Source organism: Indicator indicator, chromosome 6, assembly GCF_027791375.1.
Source record: "Indicator indicator isolate 239-I01 chromosome 6, UM_Iind_1.1, whole genome shotgun sequence".
NCBI classification, from domain to species: Eukaryota; Metazoa; Chordata; class Aves; order Piciformes; family Indicatoridae; genus Indicator; species Indicator indicator.
In genome coordinates, this window is record NC_072015.1 from 33,576,296 (window position 1) to 33,595,850 (window position 19,555).

The 19,555-nt window shown below is 40.2% G+C and overlaps 1 protein-coding gene across 1 annotated transcript in view; it reads left to right on the forward strand.

Moving 5' to 3' along the window:
• Positions 1 to 19,555, forward strand: part of CARMIL1 (capping protein regulator and myosin 1 linker 1) — a 118,255-nt gene that overhangs the window by 17,452 nt on the left and 81,248 nt on the right. The window contains exons 9-12 of the mRNA XM_054381614.1: positions 880 to 968; positions 5,710 to 5,804; positions 12,550 to 12,636; positions 17,295 to 17,398. Of these exons, the coding sequence (XP_054237589.1) occupies positions 880 to 968; positions 5,710 to 5,804; positions 12,550 to 12,636; positions 17,295 to 17,398 (375 nt within the window). The remainder of the gene's footprint in view (positions 1 to 879; positions 969 to 5,709; positions 5,805 to 12,549; positions 12,637 to 17,294; positions 17,399 to 19,555) is intronic.

Genomic DNA, 19,555 nt, shown 5'->3' on the forward strand with positions numbered 1-19,555 from the left:
TGTCCCAGGTGTGAATGTCACGTTGCTATTTTTAAAGGCAGATAGCAGAATAGTTTCAGCACGTCATGGTCATGACTGAAATTCAGCTTTGGACATCACATGAACGTTGACTAGGTCTGTTGTTGGGGGGAAAAAAAGAAAAAAAGGCTAAATCTAGAAGCTAAATAAAAGATTGTAATAAAAGATAATGAGATAGAGAGTTCACTGTGTAGCTTTTGGTTTTATCTCTCTATTTGCATGAGCACAGCAAACAAACTCTTTTGTTACCGTGTATCGTTCATGATACTTGCAAATGTCCATGCAAATTCTAGAACCCAACAACAGTGAGATCATGAGATGGGATCTACTTCTATTTAGTTTGGTAGAATTCATGCAGAAATACACTGACCCTTAAGCACTAGTCCTTAGCAGTCTGTGGAGGACCTGTAGTTAGAGTGCTTTCTCCTTCTGATTTTTTTTTTTCTGGAGGTTCTTTTTGGCTGCCTAGTAACATCTTCCTTTATATTTAGCTGTCGTTCCTGGTAAGGCTTTATTTTCCTTTGCACTAGTTGCAGATGAACAAGATTTCTTCAAAAATTAAGTGAGCAGGTTTTTTTCACAGTGTTTGGAGTTTTTACTAAGATAAAAGATCTACCCCCTTATGACTAGATGGCCTGTTTCATAAGTGAATTGCTTTCAGTTTGCCTCTTGCTTCTTTTCCAGAAGTCCTCTGTTGCCACCTGAGTCTCTCTTGGATGTTTCCGGTATTTTTGCTTATTATTGATGTATGACAAGAAGACGGTTGTGGCCTGGATCCTATTATAATGTGCAGCTTATAATTCAATCACCAACTGTTTCATATTTCTGTTCTTTAATGCTCTTCTGTCTTTTCTGTGGCAGTCCACTGATGTCTGTGAGCAGATACTGCGGGTGGTGAGTAGGTCCAATCGATTGGAGGAACTGGTATTAGAGAATGCCGGGCTTAGAACGTAAGTAATTCCTTTGAATTAGTCACATTAGTTACCACTTACTCCTAGTAAAGGGATGTGTGATGTTGTGTTAGCCAGAATAAGCACTAGAACAAGTTTGTGCTACCTTGCATCTACCTTGTTCTGAGGAGCCTGTAGTCACAAGCTTTTTATCTGGTTTTCCAGAGGCTGCTTATGTCCTAGAAATTCCTTTAAATTGATGGTTTTTAAGATCTTGCCTGGAGAGTTGGATTAAGAGGAGCAAAATGGACTGGATAAGAGTATAAACCCTAAATCAACTCACATTGTTCCTCTCCAAATATGATTGCCAATTGAAGTGTGAACACCTTTTTTATAATTTAAAAAACCAGTGTTTGGGTTTTTTTTATCAAAGCCTGTTATTGCATCCTGAATGATTGTTTTGTTCCCAAGAGAGCTGTTTTTATCTTAATTGTGGACTGCAGTCTGCTCAAATGTAACAGGACTTCTAGATTAGCAACTTTTTTTAAAGAAGCAGGAAAGTAGATAATTAAGTTTAAAGGCCATAGCCTTAAAAGAGAGATACGTAGAGGTAAGCTGTAAAATTTAATCCTTGCATGTGTTTTAAATGTGGTCATAGGTTACATGCTTTTTCTCCCTTCATAGAAAATAAAAGTGGAGTTCAAATTGCAAACTAGCCCAGTTGGAAGTATTTGTAGCTTGGTTTAGTGTCAGAGTAGTACACAAGACCATGCAGACAAGATAAACTCTAGTGCTAATGAATTTTTATGGTAATAAAAAAGGCAGTGGAAAGGTGGGAAAAGCAGAACACTGTAATGAATTACAAATAAAGAGGGGAAAGCACAGGGAAAATATTTTGTGTACTTTACATTGTCTCCTCATACACTGCTTGGGTCTTTTTCTCTTTTTTTTTTAAATGGGGTTTGCATTGAAATACCTTTAAAAGAAAATCACCTAGATGACACAGGAAACTTGGTGTGAGGTTTGGAATTACACACAAAGTTTCTTCTCACTAGTGCACTGCCTTTAGTAGCCATCATTCGAACGGAAGCACCTGATTTGAGTTTCATTTTTCTTATGGTATATGCCATGAAATCCAGTGACAGTCATTAATATTAAAAGACACATCAACTACCTCTGCACATCACCTACCCTAACTCATCACAGTTGGATTAACTGGTTTGAGTGTTAACAAGACCTGACAGATAATCAACGTGTGTCTTTGGTTTTCCTGCCTCCATCTACATGCACAGTGTTTGGCGTTTTGCCTTGGTGTGTATGCTCCCATCAGCATTGTCTGTCTGCCTTTGTCAAGGACACGTTTGTCAGTTTTGCTGTTTATCATATCTGCTTGCCAGGAGGAAATCCTGTTGTTACTGGGTGTCTTCCTTCACACAGTGTACAGAGCAGTCATACTTAATGAGCTGTGACAGAATGTCAAACCAGGGTTAAGGAAAGTACCAAGAGCAATGCTTTGAGAAATAACCTGAGCAGATTCAACAGCATGTTTCTTCCTGCAGCAGAGTCAGTTTAAGATGATTTTGTTCCTTTCCACCTTCAACCACTCAGTTCTGCGAGATTTGGTTTGGGCCATGGCCCCATAAACACTTGTCATCTTCTCAGCCATGGCCCCATAAACACTTGTCATCCTCCCAGCTGATGAAACAGCAAGCTATTGTGCAGTAGAAGTCATAAGGATGCAGAACTAGGGAAGTGTGGACTTGCTGTAGGAGAAAGCAGGATGTCAAGTGAAACCCTCAATCTGATTTGTGCCAGTTTATATGCTCTTGAAAATTTTATTCCCATTGCTATGTCTTTGACACCTTTAAATGGTGAATTCTAGATTATGTTGGATGGCCTCAATGCATATAGCAGACACCGGTGTTTTGGTAAGTGTGTTAACTGAGGTAGAAGATATCCAGATTTCAGGGAAAGAAGAATCATTGAAGAAGAGAGTTACATCCTTGAGGTGTTTTAGAGGAATGGGACTGTACATTATAACCAGAATATTAATTTCCATGAAACTGCAAACCAAATTTTTCAGCCTACAAAGGCCTTTTTTTAAGAGCTGGTGAAAAATTCTGTATTTGTTGCCCTTGCATGCTCTATGAAAGCTGGCAGACAGAATGTCCCTACTGCCTTCCTCACCATCCTCTGCATCTGTTCCAAAAGGAGTGGCCAGCTATGACAGAGGGGGAACATCAGAGGTGCCAGCTGCTAGTACCCAAAGGTCCTTGGACAGTAATGAGGCATCTTGTCCTTCCCTACTGGGTGGGCTCTGACTGTCCTTAGACCTAACAATGCTAGTTCCTTCCATACACATACTCTTTTTTCATCTGTTACAGGGATGCTATCTAGAAAGATCCTGAGGAACTGTTTTGTTTAAGATTTCCAGATGTATTGTATTCTTAATCTTGGTGAAACATCCTTACTTTGCCATACATGTAGTTAAACTGAGTCTTTTTTGGGCTTTACCTCCAAGTTTGAATGTTGTAAGTTCAGCCAAGCATGGCTGTGCAATTCACACAGAGCAAGTTTGATGCTTTATAACAAGTGTCAGGCTTACACTGCATGCTCTGTTCATGAAGGATGCAGCAAAAAAACCCCAATAAATTCTAGGCCTTAGAGTGGACAAAGGAGACTGAGGGATGCTGCTCAGTGTGCAGAGCCCAGGTACCTCTATTTAGGGCAGAGGCTGCACAGGGAGTGGGGAAGTTGAATTATTTTTTCCTGAAATGTGCCTTGGAGTCCCATGCACCCTGCATAGGTAATTCAGTGCTTTCTGGTGGCAGCTGATTTACTGTGCTTTTGCTACATAGTTCATACATACCCCAGCTGTCCAAAAACCTTCTGGTAATCCTGCCTGTATTGGTGGCAAAAGCTGGAGCTGAGTTTGTAAGCAAGCCTAAAGGTGTAGGCAGTATACTGTAATGATAAGAATCTGTTTGGGATAAAGGAAGAGGAGGAAACTCACCATGAAGAAAAGGGGTTTTGTTTGGTTTTTGACTCAAAACCTCATTTTTCTTGGCTGGACACAAGAAGCTTGATTCAGATGCCTAAGCACAGGCATCTAGTGGCATTTGAAACACTGGAGAGTATCCACAGTGTTGGCAAATGTAACCAAGGACCTGCAGGAGATATGTAGTCTCTTGCAGCAGCAGCTGGTAGCAAAGCAGGATACCCTGAGGCCTGTCAGGTGGCAGAGATTCAAGCCCAGAATTTCTTTCTGTTGAGTGCTTGTATTCACATGCTGCCTGTGTTTTAAGAAAAGAATACACTTTTCCGAAAGGCATCATCATGCATTTGCAGTGCTAGAGCCTGTTCTAGCCCCGGGAGTCTGTTTAAGAGCATGGGGTTTCAAAGGGGAAAATAAACTTTCCTTGAACATCTCTGTACTCAAGTACACCTTGCAACATCAAAGAACCAAAAGCTATTGAGGTTACTGCTGTCTAATCCCCATTCTTTTCCAAATACTGGAAGAGGACGCTACTTGCACTGCAGTTCCTTAGCACACAGACTAATCTACTAGTTCTGTGGTAGGCAGGATCTGCCTCAGGGAAAGAGGGCAGTGTTAATTTTGTTGCTCTTAATGTTGCTCTTCTAGCAACATAGCTGGTAGTTCTCCACCACTGGCCTACAAGAAGTAGGGTAATGTACTTCAAGGCAAAGAGAGAAGGAAATCAAGGCATGTTTTTCATTCCTGCCTCAGTGTCTAACGTAGGTGAAGTAAGAACATTGAAATTAAGTCTCACTTTAACAAATGCACACAGTGGGATTAGTCACTTAATACATGGAAGCATCCTAATAGGTAGGAGGACAGGTTTGAGGATTTGCCCTGGAGCTGATAACAGCTAACAGTCTTCTGACTTAATGCAAGGAATGTGTCTCCAGAGTCTGACAGTGTGGTCATGTAGGAAAACCCAAGCTAGCTTTGAACTTCACTGCTGTGGGTGCTGGTTGCCTAGCTAGAGTAAAATTCTTTCAAATGAGGCAGTGTCCCCTTGACTCTCAAGTGGATTTGTAACAGAGGTAGCTGATGCTACTACAGCTACCTACCATAGGTGGTTGAAGTTACTTCAAAGCTATCTGTGCTACCTGACCTGGCTGTTGGGAGCATTGTAGAACTGATACACCATTGTGCCTCTTGGGAGGGTTGCTAGGGTTCTGGTCAATCCATTACCTGCTTTGATGCTTCTCACTGTAAAAAGAAGCAGGCAAAGACTATTTCATCGGTGTGCTATTGTTCTTTGAAAGAGCTATTCCTGCTGTTTTCTGAGGTCAGAAATACTCCTGTTTTGTTGACCTAGTGGATCATGCTGCAAAACCCATCTGTTTGAGTGACTGTTGGTAGAGAGCTGCTGCAAGTGAGAGGGTTTGCTTCTGAGTGAAGGAGACAGTGATACACAAGTTGATGTATATATCCCATTTGTGTGGCATAAAGGGGATGGAAGATGTGCTTGAGTTTTCAGTTATTCTGTGTAACTCCTATTTGATACTGTCAGATCTTTATCAGAAGCAGTTTGAGCTTTGATTGTGTGCCCTTCAGTCTCTTGGGTCTTAGAATAAACTCATAATAAAACAACTCACTTTGTAAGATAACAATTTAGCTAGAAAAGCATTGTTTAGAACTGTGAAGAATCAGTCACTGCTCTGCAGCAAGATAGGCCACTTCTGTCTAGTAATCACTTGATGCTTTTAAGCCTCTGAATGTGCTGTAGGTAGAGGAGATAACAGGATTCTTTCTTCCTCTCTTTCCTTGCAGAGATTTTGCACAGAAACTAGCCAGTGCCCTCGCCCATAATCCCAACTCAGGACTCCATACGATCAACCTTGCTAGCAATCCACTTGAAGATAGAGGTACTGTAACATTTGTGCACTTCTCTGTCTACAAATGTAATAGGGGGATTACTGCTGCTCCCTTTGGCTTTGCCTGAATAATAGCTTATTGTTCTCTGTGTAATGCTATTATATCTGTTATTTACAAATATCCGATGTTCAAAATGACTGGGAGTTGCTATTGTTCTTTTTTTTTTTTAATCTATTAATATCCATTAGCTTGCTGAGAAATATTTAAGTGTCTTGAATCAACCAGGGATTTAATTAGGTATCATTACATTTTCATGGAGGTTTCTTTTCATGGAAGATGGAACATGGTGACTGTTTTGGACTAGAGAGTACATAAAATGATGTGCATTTTTAAAGGCAATGTCATCAGCTGAAAGATGAAACACGGGGCAACTTCATTGCTTCAATTATATTTTCCTGATGGTTTTGTGGTTTTGTTTCAGCCATAATTAAATATTCATTTCATTATTGAAACTATTCTTTTGTTTTGTTTCTTTTTTAAGCTCTTTGCTGGTCCATTGTGTTGCCAGTACTTGGCAATACTTAGTCACACTGGCATAATTGGCATCCTTGTGGAGCAAAGTGCTGTTGACTCCACGAGATAGAAAATGAAGGTGAACAGCTCAGCTTGTCTCAGACTAGGCACTGCTAGGCCTGATTTCAGTACATATCAAGTCATTCCACTCCCTTGCCTACTGTCTTTTCTCCCCATAGCATTTATTTTTAAAATAAGGTTACATTCTTTCACTCTGGAGTTGACCCTTCAGCACTGGCCATGTGAGATTCCCATTTGCTTCGCTTAATGCATTCCAGGCACACAGTGTTCTGGGATCAGACTATCTTGTGCTCCTCTTAGGCCAGAATGAAAATAAGAATTTTATACAGTGAACCTTTTCTTGTTTTATTTGGTTCGTTGGAGGGGGGGTGGGGGAGGGGATTTTCCAGTCTCTTGGCTGTCATGAATCAAGATGGAAAAATCTTGTTCATTTTGATTACAAACAGACTGACTCACAATGTTTTTAACACGGTTTTATAGGTGTCTCTCCTTTCTTGCTAGTTCACTAAGGAAAAAAGACAGGAAGGGTTTTTTTCCCTTTCTTCTTTTTTATCTCTTTTTTTTACTAGAAATCGGGATGAAAATATTTTAGTTTTTAATCTGTTCAGAGTACTTTTTTTATTTAAAGTTGTTCACATGAATTGCTTTAGCTCTTCTAATTACTTCTTGCCTGCTGATTATCACTTGCCCTCCTTAGGAATCTATATCACATGAAAGCAAATGTTTTGCTGAAGAACGTTATTATTGCCAGGTACAATAGGCCTGACTGGATTGTACAAAAAATTATGTTGTAAACTGAAAAAAAGGCTGTTACATAGAATCATAGCATGGTTTGGGGTGGATTAGACCTCCAAAGGTCCTCTAATCTGACTCCCCTCCAGTGAGCAGGGACATCCTCCATTAGATCAGGTTGCCCAGAGTCTTGTCAAGCCTGACCTCGAATATGGGACCTCAAGTACCTCCCTGGGCTATCTGTTCCAGTGTTCCACTACCCTCATGGAAGAGAACTTCCTCCTAACATCCAACCTATATCTACTCTTCTCTAATTTCAAACCACTCCTCCTCATCCTATCACTATAGTCCTTTGTAAACGGACCCTTTCCAGCCTTCTTGCAGGCCTCCTTCAGGTACTAGAAAGCTACTATTAGGTGTCCCTAGAGTATTCTCTTCTCCAGGCTGAACAACCCTCAGCCTATCCTCACAGGAGAGGTGTTCCAGCACCCTGATCATTTTCATGGCGCTCATCTGGACCTGCTCCATTATGTCTATGTTCTTCTTGTATCAAAGGCACCAGACCTGGACGTGGTACTCCAGGTGAGGTCTTGCCAGCACAGGGTAAAGTGGCAGAATCACCTCTCTGGTTCTGCTGGCCACACGTCTTTTGATACATCCTGGGATGTGCTTTGCCTTCTGGGCTGCAAGGGCACACTGTTGACTCCTGTCCAGCTTCTCATCCACCAGAACTCCCAAGTCCTTTTCTGTAGGGCTGCTTTCTATCACTTCATCCTCCAGCCTGATAATAAGGATTGTTCCAGTCCAGGTGCAGGACCCTGAACTTGGACATGAGGTTCACCTGGGCCCACCTCTCCAGCTTGTCCAGGTCTGTCTGGATGCCATCATCCTTCTAGCATATTGAGAGCATCACTCAGCTTGATGTCATCTGCAAACTTGTGGATGGTGTACATTGGTTCTGCTTTTGAAGAAGTGTATATGGATTGTGTTATATTAAAATAAAGTGACCATGTTTTGGGGATTTTTTTTTTGTTTTATTTTATTTGGGGAAGTTTGTTTAGGTTTTGTTTCATTTTATTTTGAAAACAAAACAAATGATCAAATATTTGGTAGATATCTTTCAGTGCAGCAGTACTTTGGCTAAGGATTCAAGCCATTCTGGAGTAACCACATGAAAGATAAAAATGAAATGCAACTCCAACTGCAAGTTGGAGAAATTACTAGTTGGTTTGGGTTCTTTTTTTCATTATCTCAGTCTCTTCTATCCCGTGTGCAATTAAGATTTGACCTTTTTCATTAGAGAATTAGATAAGTTAAAGGGGAATTAACTATAATTGCAAGGTGCAAATATTCCAGCTTTTCAGTCTGAGAAAGAATTATGTGTCCTGTGATCTGATAGTCACTGAGTGGAAGGTATATTTGACTTTATTACACTGAAGGGATAAGCATTTCCCAAGCAAAAGCTGGCACATGAAGATTCATGTAAACATGAATTTTGGGAGAACTCTCTTGAAAAATCACCTGCAGGAACTGGAAATTTAACCATATTATTTTGCTATTATAAGGGAAATAACAGAGTTGTGTGATTATGGGGAAGAATGTGTTGTTGTGCCTTTTTTGAACAAAAAGCCACCCTAGGCTTTTAATATATTATTGAGTACCAGTAAGTAAAGACATTATTCCATTAATGCAACTATCTGTATTCCAGTAACATGGGAAGTGTGTTTAGTTTAGCTATGGCATAGGACTTGGCTTCAGTTCAGATGCAAAGCACTGTTTATGTGGTGTGATCTACACTGAGACCAGTGTCTTAATTTGTGATTGATTTGGCTTTATAGTACTGTCAATATTTGTGAGACTAATACCTGGAAAGTTTATTGTCAATCTTGGCTTTAAAATTGAGCCATGCTAAAGTGATGGGAGTTCCGCTTCTGGCTCTACTAGGATCACAATTTAATCTCATATTTTGTTAAAACATAGTGCAAACATACAGAAGCCTAGAAATACTCAAATTCACAACTGTGTGCCTAGGTGCAGTTAACTCTATTTCTGCCATTGGAGCTCTCATCTCTGTTACAAGGTAAGCAAAAATTAATGTCTTTAAGAGTGCTCAAGGGCCCGAGTGACCAGAAGCACTTTTTATTTTCTGTACACAATTCCTCTATTTTATATCTGGGTGGAACCTTAACCCCATTGCTATTAAGACATTACAATTATTCAGCTTGGCTAGAGTGATAAGCAGATTGTTAGCTAAATGCAAAGATGGACAGGTAAAATTTCTTGCTGCACATTTTAAGATACTTCACAATAAAATTACATTTGTGGTATCCTAAATGATTCTGATTGTACTCCTTTTTCACCTCTTTTGCCAGCATAATTCTACTTTGAAAGTAGAGAAGCTTTGGGACTAAATCAGTGTAACAAATATGAACAGCTGGCTACAGAATATGGATTTAAGATAGATTGAGCCTCCTGCTTCAGAGGACCTTAGAGAGAACTGGGTTTTAATTTACTTTTCAATACTAGACATATGAAAGAAAATCCTATTAATGTGAGTTGATTTGTTCTTGCCCAAAGTTGGTGAAGACATCCAGTTATTGTGCTTTAAAATAAATGATGCTAAGGTGTCATGGTCTAACATTTTGGCAGTATAAGTAAAGTGCAGTGTGTTGTTTTGGGCTGTGTGGGCATTGCACAACACGCTTTCACAGAGAGCATTAAAAAAAACCACCTGCAACAGTATCTGCAAGGTGGCTGCTATTTCGTTAGCAATGATGAGTAAAACATGATAAAAGAAAGTAACCATGTATGTGACATACTAGTGGACTCTTTCATGTCTGCATATGTGGAGAATCACAGAATGTTAGGGGCTGGAAGGGACCTTCAAAGATCATACAGTCCAACCCCCCTGCCAGAACAGGATCACCTATACCAGATTACGCAGGAACTCATCCAGGTGGGTCTTAAATATCTCCAGAGAAGGAGACTCTATAACCCCCCTGGGTAGCCTGTTCCAGTGTTCTGTCACCCTCACAGTGAAAATATTTTCAATGTTTCCATGGAACTTCCTATGCCTCAGCTTCCACCCATTGTCCCTTGTTCTGTCATTGGGCATCACCAAGAAGAGCCTGGCTCCATCCTCTTGGCACTCACCCTTTACATATTTATAAACATGAATGAGGTCACCCCTGAGTCTCCTTTTCTCCAAGCTAAAGTGACCCAGCTCCCTCAGTCTCTCCTCATAAGGGAGATGTTCAGTCCGGAGAAGAGAAGGCTCCAAGGTGACCTTATTGTGGCCTTTCAATATCTGAAGGGGGCCTACAAGAAAGCTGGGGAGGGACTTTTTTAGGCTATCAGGTAGTGATAGGACTCGGGGGAATGGAATAAAGCTGGAAGTGGGGAGATTCAGGCTGGATGTGAGGAAGAAGTTCTTCCCCATGAGAGTGGTGAGAGTCTGGAATGAGTTGTCCAGGGAGGCGGTTGGGGCCCCGTCCCTGGAGGTGTTTAAGGCCAAGCTGGATGAGGCTCTGGCCAGCCTGATGTAGTGTGAGGTGTCCCTGGCTATGGCAGGGGGGTTGGAACTAGATGATCCTTGTGGTCCCTTCCAACCCTGACTGATTCTATGATTCTATGTTCCACTCCCCTCGTCATTTTTGTAGCTCTGTGCTGTACTTTCAGGCAGTTCCCTGTCCTTCTTGAACTGAGGGGCTCAGAACTGGATACCATAGTCGAGATGTGGCCTCACCAGGGCATAGTAGAGGGGGAGGAGAACCTCTCTTGCCACACCCCTTCTAATCCACCCCAGAATGGCATTGGCTTTCTTGGCCACAAGAGCACATCGCTGGCTCATGGTCAACCTCCCATCCACTAGGACCCCCAGGTCCTTTTCCCCTTCTCTGCTCTCCAGCAGTCTGTCCCCAACCTATACTGGTATATTGTTCTTTCCCAGGTGCAAGACTCTGCACTTGCACTTGTTGCATTTGATTAAATTTCTCTCTGCCCAACTCTCCAACTTGTCTAAGTCTTGCTGAATGGCAGCACAACCTTCTGATGTGTCAGCCACTCTGTCCAGTTTTGTGTTATCAGCAAAATCGCTGACAGTGCACTCTGTGCCCTCATCCAGATCATCAGTGAATGTACTGAATAGCACTGGTCCCAGGACTGACCCCTGAAACGCCTCCAATTAGACTCTGCCCCATTGACCGTAACTCTCTGACTTCTTTCTTCAACCACTTCACAATCCATCTCACTACCTGATCCTCCAGACCACTCAGTTTTGCTGGGAGGATGCTGTGGGAGATGGTGTCAAATGCTTTAATGAAATCAAGATAAACCACATCCACTGCTCTGCCATCACCTATCCACCTGGTTATGTCCTCAATATCAACTTTTCATTTACTGTATTTTGAATCAAGTAAAAGGGTTTACCCTCTTCCTCTTTGCCCTTTTCTCTTTGAGTTGCTGTAGAGAACTATATTTCACACCTGAGGTTAAGCCTGGAGTTGGATTTTCTGTGTTGATTTATTCCTGTAATAAATATTTCATGAATTGGTTCCATTGTTATTTAGGATGTGCCCTCTTAATCAAATTGAAATCTTTTGTTTTAATGGGGAGGATTAAATTTATGGAGTATGGAACTTGAGGTGCACAGAGAAAGGACTTAAATGAAAAGTGGGGTTTTTTTCTTTTTCTTTGGATGTATTTGTGCTGATATAGTCCAATCTGTGTTGGCATCTTAACAGGTTTTTACTGTTTGAGATTGTAAGTGGTTGTAGCATTTCCCAGCCTATGTCTGGCTGGTAACCATGCAGTCTACTGTAAAAGAATTAGGTGGGCATTAAGGTTTGGTGGAGGCTTCAGGCTCCTAGGGTTTACCACAGAAAATGAGAGCAGCATTAACCAATCTGTGTGACTCTCTTGTCTTGAAAACCCTTCTTTTAAAAGAAAATAAAACTAGTTTCAAGTTTCACATGAAGTACTTTTTATGTTGTGGTTTGTTTATGTTGGTTTGTTGGTGGGTTGCTTTTGGTTTGTAGGGGTGAGGGGGCAGATGTTTGGGTTTGCTTTTTGTTTGTTTGTTTGTTTTTGGTTTTGTTTTTTTCTGAACCATAAAGCTTCCAGATTTCCCAAGTGCTGACTATTCAATATATGTAATATCTTCCCTTTAACTCCTTCTCAAAAGCATGTGTGTATTTCATAGCTTTAAACTAATTAAGGTGGCTCAGTGACCATTAATAGCAAAACTCCTTATCTGTTCAGTGGATAGCAAAGTACATATCTTGGCTATATCAGTCATTTCAACAATTTTATGGTCATAAAAAGACAGAGAAATATTGGGCTCACCCCCACAATGAGCTCAGGTCCTCGTGTAGATCTACCAGTGCAGTTCGCTCATGGTGTGGTTCCTGGAAAAACCTGAGATCACAGTTAATCTGAAAACATCAATTTTCCTCTGTGCTCCCCCAACAGGTGTGTCATCTTTGAGCATCCAGTTCGCCAAACTTCCAAAGGGACTGAAACATTTAAATTTATCTAAAACCTCCTTGTCACCTAAAGGTATGCCTTATAAGTTGGCTGCTTTTCCTGTTCTAGAAGTTTCAGTTTTCCATCTTAATAATACCTTTTGTAACCTATGATGTAATTATGATGTAAGACTATGATGTAATTAATTTTGCCAATGATTTACATGTGTATTCTCAACAGCACAGCTACTTTTATGAAATCCTGGATTGCTGAACCATGGGCTGAGTTCTGTCCCCTTCAGCACTCTGAAAAACTCTGAACTGTCTTCTGTAAGCTTTGAGCTTGAACCTGTGTTGTAAGAAAGACTGAATTTAGAATTGACATAAATGATACATTCCATGTGAGCTTCCGTAAGATGTCTGAAGCAAAAATGGAACATTTTCTGAATGGTTTGCACATAATTGTTTTATGAAACCAAATGTTGTGAGAGTGGCTATTAAGTGGTTTGATCAAAGTAGAGAATTATTTATTTCATAGTTTACAAATTTCCAGTTTGATATCATAATTGAAATGTATGTATATTTTAAAAGCAACAGCAGTACTGACACAAGTGAAAAGCTTTCAAGACTTTTTGCATGGCTGTTTTACAAAGAGATGCAGTGACCTCTTAGAAACAGACCCAGGGTCTCCTCTATAGAGCATGAGTGTTAAAATAGAAAATGTGCACTGACGTTATTGCAGCTTTTTTGCAGAAGTTGATGACATGGAAATGGGGAGTGACTTCTGGTCTATGAAGGACATTAGGTGACAACAGACAGGAGCCATGCTCTTTCATTTTTTTAATTATTGCTTTGTGCAGATTCTGTGTTCTGTTGAGCTTTAAGGATTGTCCTGCAGGAATGTGGGTGGGGGTCTTTAGGTATTTTTTTTTTTATTGTTTTGTCTATTTGTTTGTTTTGTTTGGAGTTTTTTTTTTGCTTGCTTGTTTTTGGTTTTATGAGTGTCTGTAGCTCTTGTTATGCTTAAGTATATAGTAATAAACACTAACCCAAATTTATTCAATCATAATTTTCATTGAAAAGACTTTATTAAACTCTGGATTTGTTTGGGTTTTTTCAACTGCTAATTGCATTTTTGGTGACAACTAATTGATTAAGAATCTTGGCTAACCTTACATGTACTCTTGAAATTTGATGTTTGGCAATTTGACAAATTAATACAGTTCTGTTATGTGCTTTTCCTTATGTGATCTGAGTGATTTCAGCAAGTGCTTGTGAGAGACCTTATTGTGGCCTTTCTAGACCTGCAAGGAAGATGGGGGTCAATATTTTTATCAGGGCCTGGTGAGATAGAACAAGGGGTGATGGTTTTTAAACTACAAGAGGGGAGGTTTAGACTAGATACAAGGAAGAAATGTGAGGATGATGAAACACTGGAATGGGTTGCCCACAGAGGTGGTAGATGTCCCATTCTTGGGTACATTCAGGGTCAGGTTGGATGGGACTATGAGCAACCTAATCTAGTGGAAGTGTTGGACTAGAATGTCCCTTCCAACTCAAGCCATGCTATGATTCTGTGATAGCTGAGTCAAGACAACACTAGCTACGATTCTGTCTTCATAAAGAAGGAATTAATTCTCAAAACTCTTGTCAGTAAAAAACAACTCTTAGGTCATGAAAAGAATTCAGACATTTTTTAACACACTTTTTAAAGTCAGTCTTTAAACAGAAACTGAACATGTTTTCCAGCATGTCTAATACTGACCTCGTGTGAGTCCTAGACCAGACCACATTGCAATACCTATCTCTTCTCCAGAGAGTATCATATCACTGATAATATTGTCTAATGGCAGCTCCTCAGGATTTCTTAAAGTATATGTGATATCTGAAAATTGAAATTGTCGTTTTCTTCTGGACCTGAAGAAACTCAAGACAGCTTTGCAGACAACTCAAGAGGCTGTCTTAGCCAGTTTAACTTAAGAAGCCAGTACTGAATTGATTTTAACTTGGGTCTCTGTTTTTGAACTTGTTATATTTAATACAGGCAAACTCTAAAGGAGACCTTGGATCTTGGATTCAGTAGACTACAAGATATTATTTTTTTTGGCCTTTTTTTTTTTTTGGTTGTTGTTGGGATTTTTGTTTTCTTTTGGTTTCCCTCCCAGCCTTTAAAATTTGTTGTTATTAATATTACTGTTGTTCTAATTTATTTTGAGCTTTTCACTTTCAGAAATTCTGGACTGTCACTCACTGGTTTTGACCTTACTTAAAAAACATTTTCTATTTGAGAAGAGTTTCTAAAATTGAGAAGTGAAGTTCAAATGGTAACTTCCCAGCTGATCTTTCTTCAAATATTGTGTCTCAAAGTTCCTGGGGCTATTAACACTCTGTGCCTTCCTAGAGTGGTAAAAGAGCATAAAAGATTGTCTGCAAATGAAAGTGAGATTACTGTTAGACTATACCATGAGGTAGGTGAAGTTCAAATAGAGATTTATTGATTTGAAGATTCTAGTTAAATGGACAATTCTAGTCAGTTCAAAGGTAGGGCTTGCTTTTCTGAGCCCAAGGCAAAGGCTAATGTATAAAACCCCTCACTCACATTGTTTGCCTTCACTTAGGTGGTTGATTTTGAGCATTTGGCCCTTTTTAAAACATGAAACAAGCAGCAGTGTTACAGATTGTTTGATAGTTGTTCTTGTTCCCCAAATTTAGACCCTGCTCCTGAATTCCTAGAGTTGGTTCCTGTTAGCATATGCTGAATTGTTGACAATACAATACATTCAGTTCTACTTCTTGTTGTTTATAAAGAGTGGTGAAAAGACTCACTAGAGTGAACCCAGAGTTACAAGCTCTGGTGGTTAAATAGAGCTTTTAGACCTTTCAAGGTTTCAACAAGTATTCATTTGCAATTTTCCTTTATAGATAGGGTGTGGATCCAAGAATGCAATGTTAAGATAAAATGAAAACTAAACTAAAATAAAACTAAATGGAAATGTTTTTGAGACTTGGCAAAGATGTCTCTGTGCTTCAATTTTTTTAGTATCAAAAGCCTCCTGAAGCCAAGAGCCATGCTACTAACATGGGAGACGTTCATAAAGTTTGGAAGCTTGGAAAACTAAAGCACTGATGGGGGGTATTTTGGTCTCTGGTGGCTTGCTAGCTGCTTTCTCCACATCCTCACTAGTAAATCCATTGTGTAATAGTTTTTAAGAGAAGAATGGACGTGTTCCATCCACTGAATGCTACTTCGTTTTCACTGACCAGTAGCTTTGAGAAATTGCCCAGTATTGTCTATCAGAGCAGAGAACCTGCCTACTTCATGGCTTTTGCCAGGCACTTGCCAAAAAAAACCCAAACTGCAGCTACTAAAGCACACAGTGATGCTTATGTATGTCAGGAACACACACATAGTGCTTGAAAGGCAGCAATAGCTATTTACAATGAATTAAGAAGTTGGTAATAAGAGCTCTCAAGTGAAAGTTAGATTTGAAGGAGTTAGAAGTAGCCATATCCTGATTTATGTTTGGAAAAACTGAAGAATTTTGGAGGAAGAAAGTTCTGACTGGTTTGTTCCCAATGTGAGCTTTTTAATTTTAATGTGAAAAATATGTATTTGTCCTGATAAGAAACTGAGAATTCTTTATGCGTTTCCTGTTATTTTAATTGACTAACTATTTTTCTGGAATTACAGGTAAATATGTTAATTGAAATATTTTTAATTTCCAGGTCTTATCAGTTGCTTTTGAAGTTCTGTCAGTTGTAACTGTTTATATACTTGGTGTTTCACAGATACTTTTATCTAAATATTGTTGTTTGCAGGAAGACACTGACTTAACATTATGGAGTAAAGGGTTTTAAAAATACATTTCAGAATGGGGTTGCACTGTTAAAGTTGCTGTAGGCCTGGCAAAAAGACTTCTTCCCAGGATCTGGTACTTTGTCATGGAGGCACCCACAAAACAATTTAGGCAGCAGTAACTACCCAAAATATAGATTTATTGTAAGCAGAATTACTTGGTACTCCTTCTGACAAAATTAAATTACAAATTTGGATGTCAATTGTGAAAATACTACTACACAACTAATTCCTAAGCATTTAAAGAGTATTCTTTCTAGAAAGATGAACCAAAATGTGCGTGCACATTAATATTTCTCATAAAAGAGGGGTGAGGATTTACTCAAGGGCATATCCAGAGGCAATGTGCACTCACCAGATTGGGGGTGAGGACTCACCCAATTGTGGAGGTATCCTCAGATGGCATCCCAATCTAAGGGGAGGCTTCAGGACTGCAAGGGAATCAACTCAAAATGGATCTCTGCTGGGGCTCCATTTATACCCTAGTTGAGTCTGAACTCAATTAGTTGAGGGCAAGCCCATGATAAAGGCAGCCTGAGGGTCTGGACTCTGAGGCACCAAGCTGTTCATCAGTCTCTGACAAAGGCTTGCCTTCCTCAGATGTTTGTCAGGGTTTTGTGTCGCTGTTAGGATTTTGTCAGGGTTTTGTCTGTCTGGATGGTTGCACCTGCCACAGACCTGTAACACCCTCTGGCTCCTTAAGGACAGCTGGTGGAACACAGTCCAGGCAAAACTGGGCTGGTTGTGGCAGAGAAAGGTCTTGCATGTCCCTAGTGGTCTGTATTCCTCTGCTGTAGTACGTCTGTGTTCGATGAAGTGGCGCACTCGCAAGGACTGGAGCAGCTCTGTCTAGAGTCAAGAGAGTTGAGCATTGACATTGTAATTTTTTTTGGCAGGGGTGAATAGCCTTTCCCAGTCACTGAGTGCCAACTCGCTGATCGCAAACACGCTCGTCTATCTTGACCTCTCAGGGAACGCGCTCCGCGGCGATGATCTCTCAGTAAGCACTTTCTTCTCATTTGAGAGTTAAGGAATGGATGTTTTTAATTAATTGTTAAAAGAATCACAGAAAGGCTTGAGCTGGAGGGGACCTTAAAGGTTGTCTAGTTCCAACCCCCACTGCCCTGGTCAGGGATACCTCCCTATAGACCAGGTTGCTTGAAGCCTCATCCAGCCTGCTCTTAAACGCTTCCAGGAATGAGGTGTCCACAACTTCTCTGGGCTGTCTGGTTTAGTGTCTCACCACTCTCATAATAAAGAACCTCTAATATAAATTTACCATGCTCTAGTTTAAAACCATTGTCCCTTATCCTGTCACCACATGCCCTTATAAAAAGTCCCTCTCCAGCTTTCCTGTAGGCCCCCTTCATGTACTGGAAGGCCCCTATAAGGTCTCCCTGGAGCCTTCTCTTCTCCAGGCTGAACAAACCCAACTCTGTCAACATGTCCTTGAAGTAGAGGTGCTCCAGCCGTCCTCTGCACCCTGTCCAAGAGATCCATATCCTTCTTATGTTGGGGGCTCCAACGCTAAACACAATACTCCAGGTGGGGGTCTCAGAAGAGCAGAGTGGAGGGGCAGAATCACCTCCCTTCACCTTCTGGCTGCACATCTTTCAATGTAGCCCAGGGTACAGTTGACTTTTTCGGCTGCCAGCACACATTGAGGGCTCATGTGAAGTGCCTCATCAACCAGCACCCCCAGGTCTTACTTTGCAGGGCTGCTCTCAATCCACTCATCACTCAGTTTGTATTTGTGCTTGGGATTGGCTTGACCCAGGTGCAGGAACTTACACTTTTTGCCTTGTTGAACTTCTTGAGGTTGGCATGGACCCACATTGCCAGCCTGTCACGGTCCCTCTGGATGGCATCCCTTCCCCTCCTGCTTGTTGACTGCTTGGTGTCATCAGCAATCCCGTGGTCTGTGTCACTGACAAAGACGTTGAAAGGCAAGGCCACTTTGTTTAGAAGACAATGTTTTGATCTCTGCTCTTCAGTGTATGGCCAGAGAATTGAATTGCCCAAATGACATAATTTTAGTTCATGCTTTTAATCCATGGCTTCTAATGACAAATGAGAAAGCTGCGAGTGCACCACCTGTTTCAGTGGCCTTATTATGTTCCCTGAGTTCTATTTGAAAGTAACACAACACAATTTGAGAAAACTCATCATATTTTTGATGATAACTGTATTAGGATTTTTTTTTTGAAGGTTGGAAAAAATTATTTCTTTTGACTTGGAGAGACTTAATTTCTGATTTTCATTGTTTTTGATTGTATAAATAAATTTATGCACCTCCTTGACACACACTGTTGATGCTCATGATTCTTTGAAGACTGTAATTATTTTAAAAATTATTTTGTTTAGTGTATCAATTGCCCTAGAGTTGCAGGTCGATTTTGCTTCATAACAAAATCAGCTTAGTTCTTAATTTGTATATATTGACTTTTTTGATTGTTAAATCTGTATTTCTCTTTCACATCAAAGTTGTGTGCATGTGTCAGGTTTTGAATTCTTTAAAATATGCAACACTGGAATCATCTAATCCTATCATTGAAAGTGGAGTCAGACATGGCTGTGACTTTTTCTCAAATGTCTTACTAGTTTCAGTGTCACCAGCACATTCAAAAACCTAGTCTTTTCAGATAGAAGAGGTGAGAGTTTCAGTGGGATGAGGATTTGAAAGGTAGCAAACAGTTAAATGTAAATAAAGACACAGTGAATTACTCTTTGGGAGAATAACAAAGCACATAACATAAAAACTGAGAGTAAAATGAAATGTACAACTTTGATAGGCAATGCTTAAAGAAATCCGATGTCTACCTGTCCAATGTATTTTAAGGGACATAAATACAAAAGCTGGGGGAGCTTTTATTAGCCTGTCAGAGGAAGAGATACAATTCAAGATTATTAACAGTGAGATCTCTTAATCAGTGGAACAGTTTTCCAACAGGAATAAGGAAATCCTGTTATTTAGTAGTTAATTTTATCCCTAGTAAAAATACAGGTATTTTTAAATCACGAGACCTTCCCTGCACTGTAAGTAGAGGGGCTAAATGACCTATTTTTTAGAAAGCTGTATCTATTTTAGAAATGCTGAACACTCTGTGTTTGGCTGGATTTCATGTAGAGTCAAACATTCCACATTTTTGTGAATTAG